The sequence below is a fragment of the Muscardinus avellanarius genome (assembly GCF_963383645.1).
Source record: "Muscardinus avellanarius genome assembly, chromosome: 18".
NCBI lineage: Eukaryota > Metazoa > Chordata > Mammalia > Rodentia > Gliridae > Muscardinus > Muscardinus avellanarius.
In genome coordinates, this window is record NC_137804.1 from 36,191,214 (window position 1) to 36,207,876 (window position 16,663).

The 16,663-nt window shown below is 40.5% G+C and overlaps 1 protein-coding gene across 2 annotated transcripts in view; it reads left to right on the plus strand.

The window, feature by feature from the left end:
• Nucleotides 1-12,863, plus strand: part of PTPRG (protein tyrosine phosphatase receptor type G) — a gene marked incomplete at both ends in the record, with an annotated part of 780,672 nt that extends 767,809 nt beyond the window's left edge. For both annotated transcript variants that reach the window (XM_080714880.1, XM_080714881.1), the window contains 4 exons: nt 573-719; nt 1,409-1,551; nt 11,693-11,828; nt 12,717-12,863. In XM_080714880.1, the coding sequence (XP_080571006.1) occupies nt 573-719; nt 1,409-1,551; nt 11,693-11,828; nt 12,717-12,863 (573 nt within the window). The remainder of the gene's footprint in view (nt 1-572; nt 720-1,408; nt 1,552-11,692; nt 11,829-12,716) is intronic.
• Between the last annotated feature and the right edge of the window lie 3,800 nt (nt 12,864-16,663).

A 16,663-nucleotide genomic window follows, 5' to 3' on the forward strand; every position in this document is an offset into this window, starting at 1 on the left:
CACTTCATACCTTTCTGTGCTTTGTGTCTGTTTTGTACCATCAACACATTATATTTGTAATAAAAATCCATTGGAAGGAATACAAGAAAAATAAAATTTAACCTTAAAACATCCTTTATTTTACTAATATATTATAAAATGAAATAAAATAATGACTATGAAAGCCCTTTGCAAAATACTATTCAACTATAGAACTAGGACTAACATCATCCATAGGAAGTAGCAATTTGCATATCTTGGTGGAATAATGAAATTAATAACCCAGATCGCATCCCTTTTTTTTACTATGCCAATCATACCTCAGACCCTTTGTCAACTGGGGTAATACATCCCTTGTAGAGCGACAGGTGCTAGGAAATAGGTGCTGTCAAAATGTTTTACAAACACTATGGTAACCAGTGAACTCAGCGTGCCTGGATGGGGACGTGGTTCTTATTTAAAAAATGACTTGAGAGTTATGGGAAATGGTAAACATAAAAAGTCATTTTGCAAGAAAATTCAGAAACAACAGTTTGGGAGTTCTGCAAGTGATGAATTTTTTCTGTCTTTTTTTTTTTTTTTTCCTCCCAAAGGCAGAAGATGAGTTTGTGTATTGGCCAAGTCGAGAAGAATCCATGAACTGTGAGGCCTTTACTGTCACCCTTATCAGCAAAGACAGGCTGTGCCTCTCTAATGAAGAACAAATCATCATCCATGATTTTATCCTTGAAGCTACACAGGTGCGGGAAACACCAGGCCTCCCGCTTAGCTACTGCACTGAGGCCCGGATCACCCTTTTGAGTAGCAGTGAAGTCATTTACCACCCTTGAAGCAGGCTAGGCATTTGAGTGAGACTTCATTTGATATGTGTACATTTCCCTTTTACTTCCTTCAAATATTTGCCCTTTTTTTCAGCTGGCTAGGTGAAGTGTAACCATTCCTCTGATTCAGCATGCATACAAATAGGTCTGTTGACCTAAAACATTATAAAAACAATATACTTGAACTCCAGATTTTTTTTTTTTTTTGCCATCAGAAATGTAAGTCTGGCAATGTGCTGCAGAGATGATGATATTAAGGTCTTTTGAGTAAACAATATTTTAGTGTATAATAACTGCCTTCCTGTGGGAAGAATAAGAGGAGGGAACTCTTGAATTATTTTCCCTTAATTTTGTAGAAGATACAGTAGGACATAAAGTGTCTTATAATTTATTATTGCTTAGAATTCTCACCAAAACAAAATGATATGCAGCTGTTTCACTAGCACAGCCTTCTCAGGCAGACTCCCCCACCCAGTCTTTGTCTTCTTACAGTTGCAGTTTGGTGATGTCTAGTAGGTATTTTCTGAGGAGGAGGTTCAAGTCATTCGGTTGACCGAGTGACACACGAAGCAGAGGACAGGTCATAACTCGTGTCCTGTTGGTTACAGGATGATTATGTCCTAGAAGTTCGGCACTTTCAGTGTCCCAAGTGGCCTAATCCAGATGCCCCCATCAGCAGTACCTTTGAACTGATCAACGTCATCAAGGAAGAGGCCTTAACAAGGGATGGACCCACCATTGTTCATGATGAGTATGTATCTCTCTGCTTAATTTTAAAATGTAGATACTGTTCCTGTTGAATTGCTACATGGTCTTTAAAACCTGCCCTCTGTCTCAGCCTGTGACAAGTCCATGCTGTTTCAGTGCCTGTTATATACAGAATGTTGTGGTTCTTGAATAGATCAACTTCTGCCTAGGCGCCAGTTCTTCTAGAAAAAGGAAAGTAGCTGTTTCCTAGCCTATAAAAGTCATCATATGCCCTTTTTGATTTTATGTTTTAATAATCAAATTATTAAAGTAACTTAGCTATTTACATTAATTAGTTGGATTTATTTTAAAATCCTTGCACTGAATTTTAGCAATCACTTGTAAGAAAGGAACCTTTTAAATATATGGGTTGGCCGGGCGTGGTGGCGCACGCTTGTAATCCCAGCGCTCGGGAGACCGAGACAGGAGGATTGCACAGGTTCGAAGCCAGCCTCAGCTACTTAGTGAGGCTCTCAGCAACTTAGTGAGATCCTGTTTCCAAATAAAATATAAAATAGGTCTGGGAGTATAGCTCAGAGGTAGAAAGCCCCTGGTTTTCATTCCTAGTAACACACACACACACACACACACACACACACACACACACACACAAATATGGGTTAGTTGATTAGTAGAGCTGAAGTCACTGCTACTTATGTTTACTGTTTGTGTTATGGTTTTAAGGTTTATAGAACTTTGGGGTTAAACTCAAAGGTAAAGAATATGAATTTCACAGAGAACAAATTGCTTATGCTTGGTCTCAGGACAGAAGTCACAGGGGTATTCAAACTCAGCTTCTTTCCACTTACATGAGAGGGAAAGGGCCATTGATACACCTTATGGTGTATGTGTGTATATTTTAGTCAGATTTCAAGTTTAAAATCAACCTGTAAGTCAACTCTAAAACCCTAGATCGTTTAGAATGACACGAACCTTTAGCCAAGAGAGCCAATTATATTTTTTTTAATTAGTGGTGGTACTGAAAATGGAACCCACTGGCTTTCTACCTCCACGCTACATCACCAACCATATTTCATTTTTTTGTTTGGAAATAAAGTCTCACTAAGTTGCTGGGGCTGGCTTCAACCTGCAATCCCCCTGTCTCAGCCTCCCAAGTACTGGGATTACAGGTGAGCCCCACCACACCCAGCTTTAGGCGTGGACCTTAACACAGTCTTATGGGAGAGTCATAAACAAGGCCTTTGGCTGTATCATCCCCCTTCCTTACAGAACGAACCGTAGTTTTTCTGCACAAATACTCGATATTAATTATTCACTGGGAGATATTCTATCACTCTGTTGTCTATCACAGAAGACTAGTTCCATTTAGTGCTTCTCAGAGTGTGACCTGAGCCCTCCTGAGAGGAAGGCCCTCCTGGCAACAATACAGGGCTGTCATCTGCCTTGTTTGCTCTCATCCTGCCATGAGTGTGGAGTCCCAGAGCTGCTGGACATGTGATGAAATAATCACTTCCAGGACTAGCAGGCTGTGTGCCTGCACCACACATTCTGGTATTTAAACATTTTCTCAGCTTTAGTTCCTAATACAGTAAATTTTATTTATACATCCCAAATAAGAAAAAGATCAAAAATGATCTTAATTTGGTCCTGAGATCAAAGAGCACTGACGACTACTGAGATTCTATAAGCAAGGTAGAAATGTATCGTCTGCTTTCCATCTGAACTGCTGCAGAGTCACCACAAATCATAACTTACTCAGTTCTTTCTCTCCGTCCTCAAAATCACCCCACTGCAAAGGGAATTTTATGATCCCTATTGCATGTCTGAGGAAACCTGCACGGTGAGGTGACCTGCCTAGGAACTGTGTAGTAATGTACTCAGTATAAAAGCCAAGACGAGGTCAATAACTTAGAGGGTCTAATGTAAAATGAAAATGCAGGACCCCTTGCTTTAAAAAAACAATCTGCCAGTCATGGTGGCACACACTGGTAACCCCAGTACTTGGGAGGCTAAGACAGGAGGATTGCAGGTCCGAGGCCAGCTTCAGCTACTTAGCGAGACCCTGTTTGAAAATAAAAAGGGCTTGGAGGGGTAGCTTGGAGACAGAATGCCCCTGAGTTCAATCCCCAGAACCAAACCTTCCCCCCAAAAATTCCAGATGGCAAATGCAGAGCATTATACAAACTGCAGGTCCACGGACATACACTGAGGCCCCGTCCACAGAGGCCCAGGCCCTGTGCGGCCGTCCAGCCTACAGGAGGCTGTTGTGTTACGTGTTCAAGGCCAGCCTCAGCAATAAAAATAGCGAGACCCTGTTTCAAAATAGAAAAAAATAAAAAGGGTTGGGAAGGGCATAAGTAAAATTCTCCAGGGTTAAAATCATAGTACCAAAAAATAAATAAATAAAAGTAAATAAACATAAGAAAGGCAACTCACAGAAAGGTCAGAGTAACTACCCCATAACAAAGATGCAAATCACCAGACTCTTCCATCTCACTGGATAAAAAAAGAGCTAAGAAAAAGAAGGGGAGAGCCAGGCGTGGTGGCGCACGCTTATATTCCCTGTGCTTGGGAGGCTGAGACAGGAGGATCGCACAGGTTCAAAGCCAGCCTCGGCTACTTAGTGAGGCTCTCAGCAACTTAGTGAGACCCTGTTTCCAAATAAAATATAAAAACAGGTCTGGGAGTATAGGCCAGAGGTAGAAAAGCCTCTGGGTTCCACCCCCAGTACCACAAAAAGGGGGGGGGGGGGATTCTGAGTTAACTATTTCACTAGAACTGATAATAATGTTCAGTTCTTCCCTCATGAACCAAATCAGCACAACAACAACAACAAATTTTAAATGTGCCGGGTGTGGTGGCACACACTTGTAATCCCAGCATTTGGGAGGCTGAGACAGGAGGACCACAGTTCACGACCAACCTCAGCTACTTAGTGAGGCCCTTTGCAATTCAGTGAGACCCTGTTTCAAAATAAAGAATAAAAAAATTGAGCTAGGAGTATAGCTCGGAGGTAAAATGCCCCTGGGTTCTATCCCCAGGACTGTAATAATAATAATAATAATAATAATAATAATAATAATAATAATAGTAAATGTCATGCTAAAATAAGGCCAACTCAATACAATTTAATCTGAGGGAAGACAACAGGATGACCAATAGCAAAAAAAAAAAAAAAGAAAAAAGAAAAACCCCACAATAAATCCATTAGCAGAGTACCTACAATAAGATATCAAAGTAATATGCTCAGTTGGGCATGGTGGCACACTCATACAATCCTAGAACGTAGGAGGCCGAGACAGGAGGAATGCAGGTTCACAGCCATTTACCAACTTAGTGAGACCCTGTTTCAAATTAAAAAGTAAATTAGGGCTGGGATGTCACTCAAGAGGCAGAATGCTCCTGGGTTAGATCCCTAGCACAATAATAATAATGATAATGATAATAATGATAATAGTATACTGAGAGGTCTAAGGAAGATTTCATGAAATAACTAAGAGCACACATTATGAAATAAAAAACAAATGAAAGCCTCAGAATGAAAATAAATAGAGACATATATGTCTCAGTAAAATTAAAAACTTGAGAGATGGGTTAGTATAGAGCTGAAATGAAACTAGGATTGGAAACTAGATCTAGAACTAAAGTTGAGTTCTAAAATGTTAATATCAGGGTACTTTTGAAAAGCAACATTCAGAGAGAAGATGTAGATACCACAGTTAACAAACCCGACCAAATGATACGCAAGCCTGCACCCAGGACGAACTTAATGGAGGCCTCATATTCTTTCCAAACACAGGTGGCTTATTTATATAAATTGCCCAAAGTGGAACTTCAATATATTCCTAAAAAATAGATACCATACAAGGACACACTCAGTGATTATAATGCATTAATATTAGCCACCAATAATGAAATAAGATCCCAAATTCTTATCTTGCATCTAGAATGACTTATAATTCGTAGGCTAAAGAGGTAACCAGAATATTCCATTACAAAATTCCAAGACTAAATGCTGGTAAAGGATCTGCGTCTCAAGATCCCGAGGGGCAGATGTGAGGGCAATCTGGCTCTGGCATGTGTCACTCCATTGAACTCCAAGGTTGATTCTGCCGATCTAGCTGGTCAGGTGGGTGTCCCCTTCCTCCATCACTGCTCCACGTGTCCCTCCCAGTGCTACATTCTTGGTCGAAGAGGACGACCTTCCCTGAATAGAGGAGCTATGTTATAGCTGCCATTATGATGTTGTCCATCACTGACGGAACTCTTTTGCAGCATGTGACTATTAAGTCAAGGGTGTAGGAGTAGCTGTGCTCCCCTGCTCCAACCTCCAAATAAGCTCTCAAAATCCAGTGGGATAAAACCAACCTACAGGTCAGAAAAACAAATCAGAGCCCAAACTGCATATATTAAGGACTAAAAATAAACTAAGCCCTTAACTCAAGAAACCAGAAAAAGACACAGATAAGTCCACCCCTCAAGTGCAACTGAAAAGTAAAAGCAAACAGCAATGAAATAGGCACCAGGAGGTAATAAGGCTAATAAACGATAAAATTTGGGCAAATGTGATGGAGAAAACAATTAGAGCAGGCAAATTCACAAAGGTTTAAAAAAGCTACCATTTTCTGCTGGGCGTGGTGGCGCACGCCTGTTAATCCCTGAGCTTGGGAGGCAGAGACAGGAGGATCGCGCTGGTTCAGAGCCAGCCTCGATGGCTTAAGAGACCCTGTTTCCACATAAGAAAGTTAAAAAAATAGGTCTGGGAGTGTAGTCCGGAGGTAGAAGGGCTTCCAGGAACCCCAGTACCACACACACACACACACACACACACACACACACACACACACACACACAAAAGAAAGCTACCATTTTTCCCTGTAGTTGCATTAAAAACACTTGAGAATTTTTAATTTGTTTAGGTGTCAAGACATTATATTTTTAAGTCCTTGTCTTTTAGAGTTTTATACTAAAATCATTATGAGTCAAATACCTGAGATTTGCTTCAGCATATGCAGGGGAGGGAGCAGAGCCAAAAGGAGAGGGCTATGAGCTTAGGAACCTGTGACTACCTGATGGCTACGTGAAGATTACTTGACTTTTGTGCCCTTGCATATATCTAACATTTTCCATAATAAAAAACTGAAAATAGTACAGATATTTTAAAGGAAATAAACATTTGAGACTGTCTACAACTTTACTGCTAATAGATTTTAAGCCTTCCTAATAAGCACAGGAGATGATGTCTGGTGAACATGTGGTATGCGCCTGTCTCTGCTCTGAGCCATTAGCATGCATCAACTGAAGCTCTGCGACACCTGGCCAGGTATTTCACCTGAGCAAGTACCTTGTTCAAGACATAGTATCTCTCAAGGAGATAATATGCACACCAAAGGGTTATGGGGATGATTAAGTTGTGGTGCATGGCTCACAGCAAGAGCACAAGACACTCTGATGAGCATTCAGAATTCAAGAACAAGTCCTCCAACTGTTAGGGCCACCAAGTCTTGGCCAAGGCTACTTCTAAATAATAACACAGAGAAGACTGCAGAGACCGAATTTATACAGGCAAGACTAGCACCAGAATGGAATAGGCCAATCTTGTGTATTTTATTATAGGTATAAACCTGTGAATTAAAAATTGTCTAATAAGCCGGGCGTGGTGGCGCACGCTTGTAATCCCCGCGCTTGGGAGGCGGAGACAGGAGGATCGCGCAGGTTCGAAGCCAGCCGCGCGCGCTGGCTTAAGAGACCCTGTTTCCAAATAAAAAAGTATAAAAAATAGGTCTGGGAGTGTAGCCCAGAGGTAGAAGGGCTTCCAGGAACCCCAGTACCACCAAAAAAAAAAAAAAAAAAAAAAATTGTCTAATAAAACTCAGTACACTAAGATAATTACACATTGTTAAAAAAAAAAAAATAAGATTTATCCTGGTAATGTAGAGCTGATTAAAAACCCATTGGTGAATTCAGGACATTACTAAAGGGATTTCAAAAAAATCAATAGGTAATGGAAAGGATGCAACAAAATAAAGCTCATTCATGACCCTCAAAATACTTTTTGCAATAGAAAGTATCCTCTTTGAGCTAAGTGATATTTACCAGAAGCCTATAAGCAGATATTTTTATTTCATATTGAAATGTTAGAAGTTTTCCCATAAAAGATACAACCCTTCTCTCATTGCTATACATAAAACTATTAGGTTCTAGCCAAGGCAAAAAAGCAAAACAACGGCCGGGCATGATGGCGCACCCTTGTAATTCCCGCTCTTGGGAAGCTGAGACAGGAGGATCGTGCAGGTTCAAAGCCAGCCTCAGCTACTTAGTGAGGCTCTCAGTAACTTAGTGAGACCCTGTTTCTAAATAAAATATAAAATGGGTCTGGGAGTATAGCCCGGAAGTAGAAAGCCTCTGGGTTCCACCCCCAGTACCACCACCAAAAAAAAAAAAAAAAAAGAATTTAGCATATGATAATAAGAAGGTAGCTCGTGTCAATGTGAAAAGATAAGAATATTCAATAACAAATGCCGGGACAATTGGTTATCCATTTGAAAAATAAGTAACACCAGAATCCTCCCTTATATCAAAACAAGATTTAAATGGGTTAAGTAAAAAATTAAGTCAAATTTGGATGAATTCATGTGAAAAATTAAATTAGAAAATGGAGAAGAATGTCCTTAAAATACTGAGCTAGGGAAACTATTCTTAAACAAGATTTCCCCAAAGTAAAGAAAAAATGATGAACAAGTTTACATCTAAACCACACCGTATTACAGTGTAACAAAAGTGACCACAATATTATGAGAAACTAGAGAATGAGAAAAAATACTTCCAACTTGCACTGCAGACACTATAAAATAACACCTACAAATCCATTTGAAAGAAGTAAACCTTACCGAAAAGTAGCCACGTATAGTAAGCATTTGCAAAAGAGGAAATATAGATACCAATAAACATGATACATATTCAACCATCCTGGTGATCGAGGACATGCCAGTTCAAGCAGATAGTACGATGGTTTTTCACCCATCAAATTGGCGGTCTTTTTGAGTCTAAAATGATGAGGAGACGTAGATATTCTCATCCTGAAGGAATATGAGCAGTTAACCACTTGGAAGAGAATTACAGCAGTATCGTTAGAATGGAAAACAGAGCTGGGCGTGGTGGCACACACCTCTAATCCCAGTGCTTGGGGGGCTAAGATGGGAGGGCTGCAGATTCAGGAGGATCGAAGGTTTGAGGACAGCCTCAGCAACTTAGTGAGACCTCTGCAGCTTAGCCAGACCCTGCTTCAAAATAAAAAGTAAAAAGGGCTAGAGAAGCAGCTTGGAGGTAGAATGCTCCTCGTTTAAATCCTGGCTACTACCACCCCCAGAAAAACCTGAAAGTGGGCATACGTCCCACCTAGCTCTTTATTCCTGGCCTCTACGCTAATGTGCGCGGGGAGGCGGTAAAACTGGACCACGTGCCAAGGCTGGAATGACGGGATGGATTGAAACCCGGAAGGCCTGCACCTACGTGCATTCATAATTTTTACCTCTGGAGAGTTGACCTTTAAAATTAGGTGGTGAGTAAGGGCTCCTGGGGGCTTACTTATATTCGAGATGTTTTAATTTCACGCAGAAATGAGTTTTTAAACTCTGTATTCAGTAGTTTTTAAAACAGCAATGCCACAGGGTATCTGCACACTCGCCTCACTTCCCTCGCTGACCAGGACCCGACTCGAGCAACTCATCCATCCGTCTGTCTGTGCCATCACAGGTGCCTGTGAAAAACGAAACTGCCAACCTGGCCTGGCCTAAAAGCCTCGTACCTTTCTTTTTTCTTTCCTTCTTTTTTTTTTTTTTTTTTTTTGTGGTGGTGGTACTGGGGTTCCTGGAAGCCCTTCTTCCTCCAGACTACACTCCCAGACCTATTTTTACATTTTTATTTGGAAACAGGGTCTCCTAAGCCAGCGCGCACAGCTGGCTTCGAACTCGCGCGATCCTCCTGTCTCCGCCTCCCAAGCGCGGGGATTACAAGCATGCGCCACCACGCCCGGCTTAGCCTCGTACCTTTCTAATATGTTTTGTGAAGCAAAGAAATTCATATTTACTTTTCCACCAATCCCATTGAATGTGCTTTCATTTGGGAAGTCCTACTTCATTGCCAAAAATAATTATTCTTAAAATTTTTATATTGGTGCATTGTAGTCGTTTTTGTTTTTTGGGTTTTTTTTTTTTTTTTTTTTTTTTTGGCGATACTACTCCCCAGCCCTATTTTTTATTCTTTATTTTGAAACAGGGTCTCACTGAGTTGCAAAGGGCCTAAGTAGCTGAGGCTGTCCTGGAACTGCAATCCTCCTGTCTCAGCCCCCGAATTGCTGTGATTACAAGTGTGTACCACCATGCCCAGCTATAGTCATAACTTCTTAATGGAGTACAAAATGGTAGAGGCATATGCACACATCACCCAATTAGCCCTTACCAAATTCCCATCCCATTCCTTCCCCCTCCCTCCTTCTCATGTTTGGCTTAGTGATTGACTTTGATATATTTGTTAATGTACATCCTGTATGTTAGGGAATTTCCTTCTTCCCCCTCCCATTCATCTCAATTAGATTGCCTATGAGTTCTTCCAATGACCCATTTTCTCCCTAACTTCCACATTATAGGGAGAGCATCCAATTTCTTATTTTTTGTGTGACTGATTAATCTCACTTAGCATAATGTTCTCCAGTTTCATCCATTTCCCTGTAAATTACATAATTTTGTTCTTTATGGCTGAGTAAAATTTTATTACATACATATCTCATAATTTTATAATTCATTCATCTGTTGATGGACATCTTGGCTGGTTCCATAGTTTGGCTATGGTGAATTGTGCAGCTATGAACATAGCATATATTAGTTTGGTAGTTTGGTTTCCATTCTTTTGGGTAGATATCCAGAAGTGGCATTGCTAGAGTGAAGGAAACTATCAAGAACCTCAACAGAGAGCAGACAGAATGGGAGAAAATTTGTACCACCTACTCCTCTGATAGAGGACTAATATCTAGAATATAGAGATAACTCAAGAAACTCAGCACTAAGAAAACAAATATCCCAATCAAAAAATGGGCAAGTGAACTAAAATAGACACTTCACATAAGAAATTCAAATGGTCAATAAATGTGTGAAAAAAAATGCTCAACATCATTAGCAATCAGAAAGATGCAAATCAAAACTACCCTGACATTTCACCTAACTCCAACTAGAATGGCCATCATTCAAAACACAAACAACAACAAATGCTGGCGAGGATGTGGAGAAGTGGGAATTCTAATACATTGTCGGTGGGATCGCAAATTAGTTCAACTACTTTGGAAAACAGAATGAAGGCTCCTCATAAAAATAATTATGTGAGACTAATTTTGAAAATTCTGACTTCATTTTGAGCCATACAGTCACATGTCACTTAATGGTGGGGCTAAGTTCTGACACCAGAGAGTGTACTTACCTACCTACCTGGAGGAGGAAGCCACATATTTCTGTACTGTAGGTAACTGTGCGTGCTATACTTTATATGACTGACAGCACAGTGGCTGTGCTGACACCAGCATCATCACAAACACTTGAGGTACCGTGTCCTGCGGAGATGTCGCTAAGCTCATGACATCGCCGGGCAACAGGAATCTCTCGGCCTCGTTATAAGCTACCAAGACGACTGTCATTGCTACTCATGGTTAACTGAAATGTCATTAAGCAGTGTGCGACCTGTTTCCATTTTTTTTCATATTTGTAAGTTTGATCCAGATGTTAGCAATTATAAAAATGTTTCAAGGCCTTTAACTACTAGTACTTGGATTACAATCTATAGTTACACTTCTCATTTCATTTTTCCTATTACACCACCCAACTCTTTCCTCCCCGATACTAAATCTAACTTTCCCAAGTCTGCTGTTTCATCTCTCATTTAATATTGTGCATCGAGCTAAGCATGTGACGAAGCAGTTCAGGAGGTTCACATCCTTAAGCCAATGTCACCATTATGCAGGTTTCCGTAATGGTGCCATTCCCTCCCTAGTGCAGCATTCCATTCATTTCTGTCTTCTAGACTAGATGAGTGGTCTACTTAGTTTCTTGGGGAGGAGGAGTGATGGTAATTTCATTCCCATCAATGAGTTCCTTGGTAAATGTGAAACCACATCTTATTCCTTCCTTCTTCCCCAGGTATGGAGCAGTCTCTGCAGGAATGCTATGTGCCCTTACAACCCTGTCCCAGCAGCTGGAGAACGAGAATGCTGTGGATGTCTTCCAGGTTGCAAAAATGATTAACCTCATGAGACCTGGAGTGTTCACAGACATTGTAAGTCATGGTACCCGACTTGCACTCTATAGCTGGGGCTCTCCAAGAGGGCTGCCCCCACCTGGGGTCATTTGGCAGTGTCTGGAGACAGAGAGATGCTCTAGTCCTGCATGCGGAGAAGCCGGGGATGCTGCTAAATGCCCTAATATCATGCATAAGACAGCCCTTGACAGCAAATAGCATCATCTGGTCCAAAATGTTGGTAGTGCTGCAGTTGAGAAACCTTGCTTCAGCATTTAGAGTTCTGTGCTAACAGATATCAATAGGATATAAGGAAGGTATAAATCTTAATCATAAAGGCCTCAAGGTTGTATTGTGTGTGTGTGCGTGTGCGTGTGTGCCTATGTGTGTGGTACTAGGGATTGGACCCAGAAGCCTTCTGCCACTGAGCTGTACCCCCAGACCTCTTTTTCATTTTGAGACAGGACCTTGCTAACTTTCCCAGGCTGACCTTGATCTTGCAGTCCTCCTACCTCTGCCTCTTAAATAGCTGGGATTACAGGTGTGCACCTTCTCACCTGGCTTCCAGTGATATTGTGTTTGTTTCTTAGATAACTTTTTTGCTTTTCCTGTTTCTATAGTATGTTTTCCACAGCTACATTTTATTTTATTTTTTATTTTTTTGGTGGTACTGTGGTTCCTGGAAGCCCTTCTACCTCCGGGCTACACTCCCAGACCTATTTTTACATTTTTATTTGGAAACAGGGTCTCCTAAGCCAGCGCGGCTGGCTTCGAACCTGCGCGATCCTCCTGTCTCTGCCTCCCAAGCGCGGGGATCACAAGCGTGCGCCACCACGCCCGGCCACAACTACATTTTAAATGGGTATTTCTACCTTCCATGAAATGACTAAGCTGTTCTTTGGCTCAAACTGTCTTCTTGTTTTTCAGGAGCAGTACCAGTTTGTCTATAAAGCGATGCTCAGCTTGGTCAGCACTAAAGAAAATGGAAACGGGCCCATGACAGCGGACAAAAATGGTGCTGTTCTGATCGCAGACGAGTCGGACCCTGCCGAGAGCATGGAGTCGCTGGTGTGACCAGAGCCTTGAAAGGGCACTTCCTTTGTAAACTTCTGAAGACTGAACTTTTCTGAGGCCTTTTTTGCCAGACTCTAGGTTATACAATAACCCGGTTACTTTTTTACACTGATAAAAGTTTTGATATTTATTTTTTGCCATTTTTTGTCCTAATGGTATCCTACTGAGTATCTGCACCTTTACTCATTTCACACCGTGAAAGGCAATTTTACCTAGTTTGCACTATCTGATCAGTGTTACTGCCTATAATCTGACACTAAAGCAAGCCCTGTGACATTCCATGACAGTGCGCTACTTTTTAGTTGAGTGCGATGAAGATCTTTGTTATGACAGTGACTCTTGGTTTCGTTCTTACTGCTACTGCTTCCTACTAGCAGGCTCTGTACTTTTCCTCCTATTTTTTTTTTTTTTTTTTTTTTTTTTAGGCACTGTTCAATGCCGTATGCCTTCTGTATTTCAATGGACTGGATGAGCGTTGTATTCTCTTACAGAGTAGCAGGCTGTTGAGAGCCGGGAAGAAGGTCTCGCAACATTATGGCCTAGAAACAGCTCAGTTTATGATGGTTAAGAAATCCATTAAAAAATGAGAAGGCTTAAGAGTTGCTTCATGTGAACATCTCTTATTAGTTACACAGTTATATTCACAGCTTTTTAAAAAATGTGTCAAAATAAAGGATAACTCTGTATTACAGTTTCACAGTAGCTATGTGGACAGTGTGTGTTATTTCCATTTTGACTCTGAAATAGCTACACCCTAAGATCAGGGCTTTTGCAGTAGAGAGATGGCAATATTTTCCACAACTCGGTTATGACACCCTTTAGTTAATCTCTACTAATGCGTCTTGGTTTATATTACCATACCTCATGGTAGGTAGGAGAATAAAAAAACTTTTGCAGGTGTGTAATTTTGAAACTAGCCCTCTAAAATTCACATAGCAATCTAATAGAAACTACCTATATAGTTAACTCTCTTTTATTTCCTTTTTGGCCAAATGTTTCATATTAAATCTCTTAAATACGTACATCCTTCTACTGAAGATTACATTGAAAATACTATATTAGCAAAAGACTATCAAACTCTCACACATGGATAAATCTCATAGGGGACTGAGAAAATTAGAATCTTAAAGAAAAGGCAATATCTACATTTTCAAGTAGTTTTAGAAGGAGACAGCTCTAAATGCTTTTGGGTAATTTAGCCTCGAGAACATACACACTTCAGTGAACGACGTTGATAATCACTACGGAGCCCAAGGAAGGTATTTGGTCCAGACCCTAGAGCCACAGTCACCCTGCAGTACATAATGGGAAAACTAGGAGGACTGGGACATTTCAGTAGCATTTTCTAGAAAAATAAGCTACTTACTGAGATCCGTTTCTTCTATTGCATATTTTCTTTTGAAGGGTCAACTTCTGACAAACGTAAAATCATCACCAGAACTGGGCCTGTTAAGAACAGAGTTTGGCTTATTTTTTATGCCAATAAACTTCAACAAAAAGGCCACAGTGGCCGGTATATACTTTTTGGGTAGGCCTCACAGATGGAGATGACTAGCACTGACTTTCTGTTTGTCTTGAGTTGGCCTACATGTACTGGAGGACCACGTCCAAGGGTTTCAATGCGCAGGCCAGGCCAACAGAGGCCAAGCACTACAAAATCTGCCAGGGTTGGCCTCATCTTTCCATCACTCAGATTCAGCAGCATGGAACAGTTTGCTTTTCAAGGACTAAGTAGGCTAGTCTTGAAAAAAAGTGTTACAAAGTTTGCTAAGTTGCGTGTGCTTGACATCCAGACACCTTTACTGCCCCTCTACTTCCTCCAGAAGTGGCGCTCTAGCTAAGATGAAGAAAGATGGAACAAAGGAACACCACAGCTGCCGAGGGTGCAGGAATGCGGAAGGGAAAGGTTTCGGATCATGGCAGAAACTACTAATTTTTGTCAACTAGGTGGAGTAGTTTAGTAGTTGTACTGAGTATTGATATGAGATAATGTTTTCCAATAGATGATACAGTGTCTTTGACTTTTAAAAGTGACATTTGAATTGGAGTTCACGGTCCCTCTTTCAGTAACCTTTTCCCCACTGGTTAAAGGTAAATAATCCCGCCTTCTGTGCTGTTGACAGAGGGCTGGATTTGTATAAATGCATACCATCCAGTAAATTCTGTGACTCTCTCACATGGGTACCAGCATGATGGTAAAACAGACAGCTAGCAAATAGGGTGGAAACACGATCAAAGACAGGTTCAGAGTTCTCTGCGAGCAATCCACACACCCACAGCGGGCTTGAACCAAAGCCTACAGATCCTGTCCCCCTGCACTGTGAGCAATTTCTATTTGCCCGTCTTGCCAAAGTGGTCCAGACCCCCTCACTGAGGAGAGTTGTAATCAGCAGCTTCTCGCATTCACCAGCGATATCCTCACTGTCATTATTCATTCATTAGTGGCAAAAATATGCTTGCATCTTTCCAGACACAGAGATCCCCAAAGATGGTGTTTTAACACACTGCTTAAAATTCAAAAGCAGGATATCACTATTTGCGTTCAAGAGGAAAGGATATCGCTACTGTGAGTCAACATGTGCTATTTTATTAAAGAAGGTGTGTGTGTGTGTGTGTGTGTGTGTGTGTGTGTGTGTGTGTGTGAGAGAGAGAGAGAGAATTTAGCTCTAGGAAGACAATGCACACATCATATAAAATTGAATTGCTGTGATCGGTGGCCATGCTGGAAAGCAAAAGTATCTTATTGCCATCAATAAAACATTCTTGCACCCAGTAGCCATAACTCCATCCGTTACACCAAAACACAAACGATAACTTCCTGACCTAAAGAGGATTAAGAATAGTTCGTTGGTTTTTCCTAATTTTTATGCCTCGGAGCTTTTCAAGTCCATTTCAAGTAGAAGAATCCAGCAAGCGCAAAGAAGGGTTATGGTGTTCAAGGTCTGGCTGTTGGAGTTTTTAGCCCAGAGCGGCACTGAGATAAATAACCTTAATTATTTTCTAATGACAGCACAACTGCCTTGTTATTACTTTTTTCTTAAATGCATATATACTGTATTTAAAATTAAAATATAGATACCAATTTACCAAAGATACATATTACTAATTCTAAGCAAAAAATAAAAGAAACCCAAACTCATAATTTAAGAGAAAATAATCAAAATGTAGTTGTCTTAAGAATTTAGCAATTATACTGGAAAATGCATTTTCAACTCCTGTGTTCTAAAATGTTTGTTCCAAGTGGTGCCAGTGAATTTTTCTATGAAGGGAAAAATATGCCTGCTTTTTGTTGTTGCTTTTTCTTTTTAGCAGCTAATTTCACTACACCCTTTGTGCTCTCCCACTTGCCATTTAACATACAATATTGGCTTTCCTTATCTCTAGAAAGAAGGCACACTAAAAATAGCAAGGAATTATAACAATCATATTTGGCCTCTACTTTTGTCTTAGCTGTTAAACTTTTTAGTATTTTTGTTAAATATTTGCAAAGGGAAGCATTTTCTACAGAGGATAATTAATTTCAAGAAAAATATCTTGAGTTTTAAGAAATAAACATCTCCACAAAAGGAGACAAGTCAATTTTATAAAACGTCGCAACTCTCCAACATTTGGGGTAGTGACTCCTTTTTTTGTTAGGAGACTTGAAGCTAGCAAGCAGCCATTCTTTCTACAGAATCCAGCCTTCACGTTGACTCCTCTTTCCTTTACTTCATGTCAAAATAGCTAAAATAATTAAATCTGTAAATATTTTGTTGCTTGGGTAAGCATCTTCTGGGAACTTTGTATCTATGGTATATAAT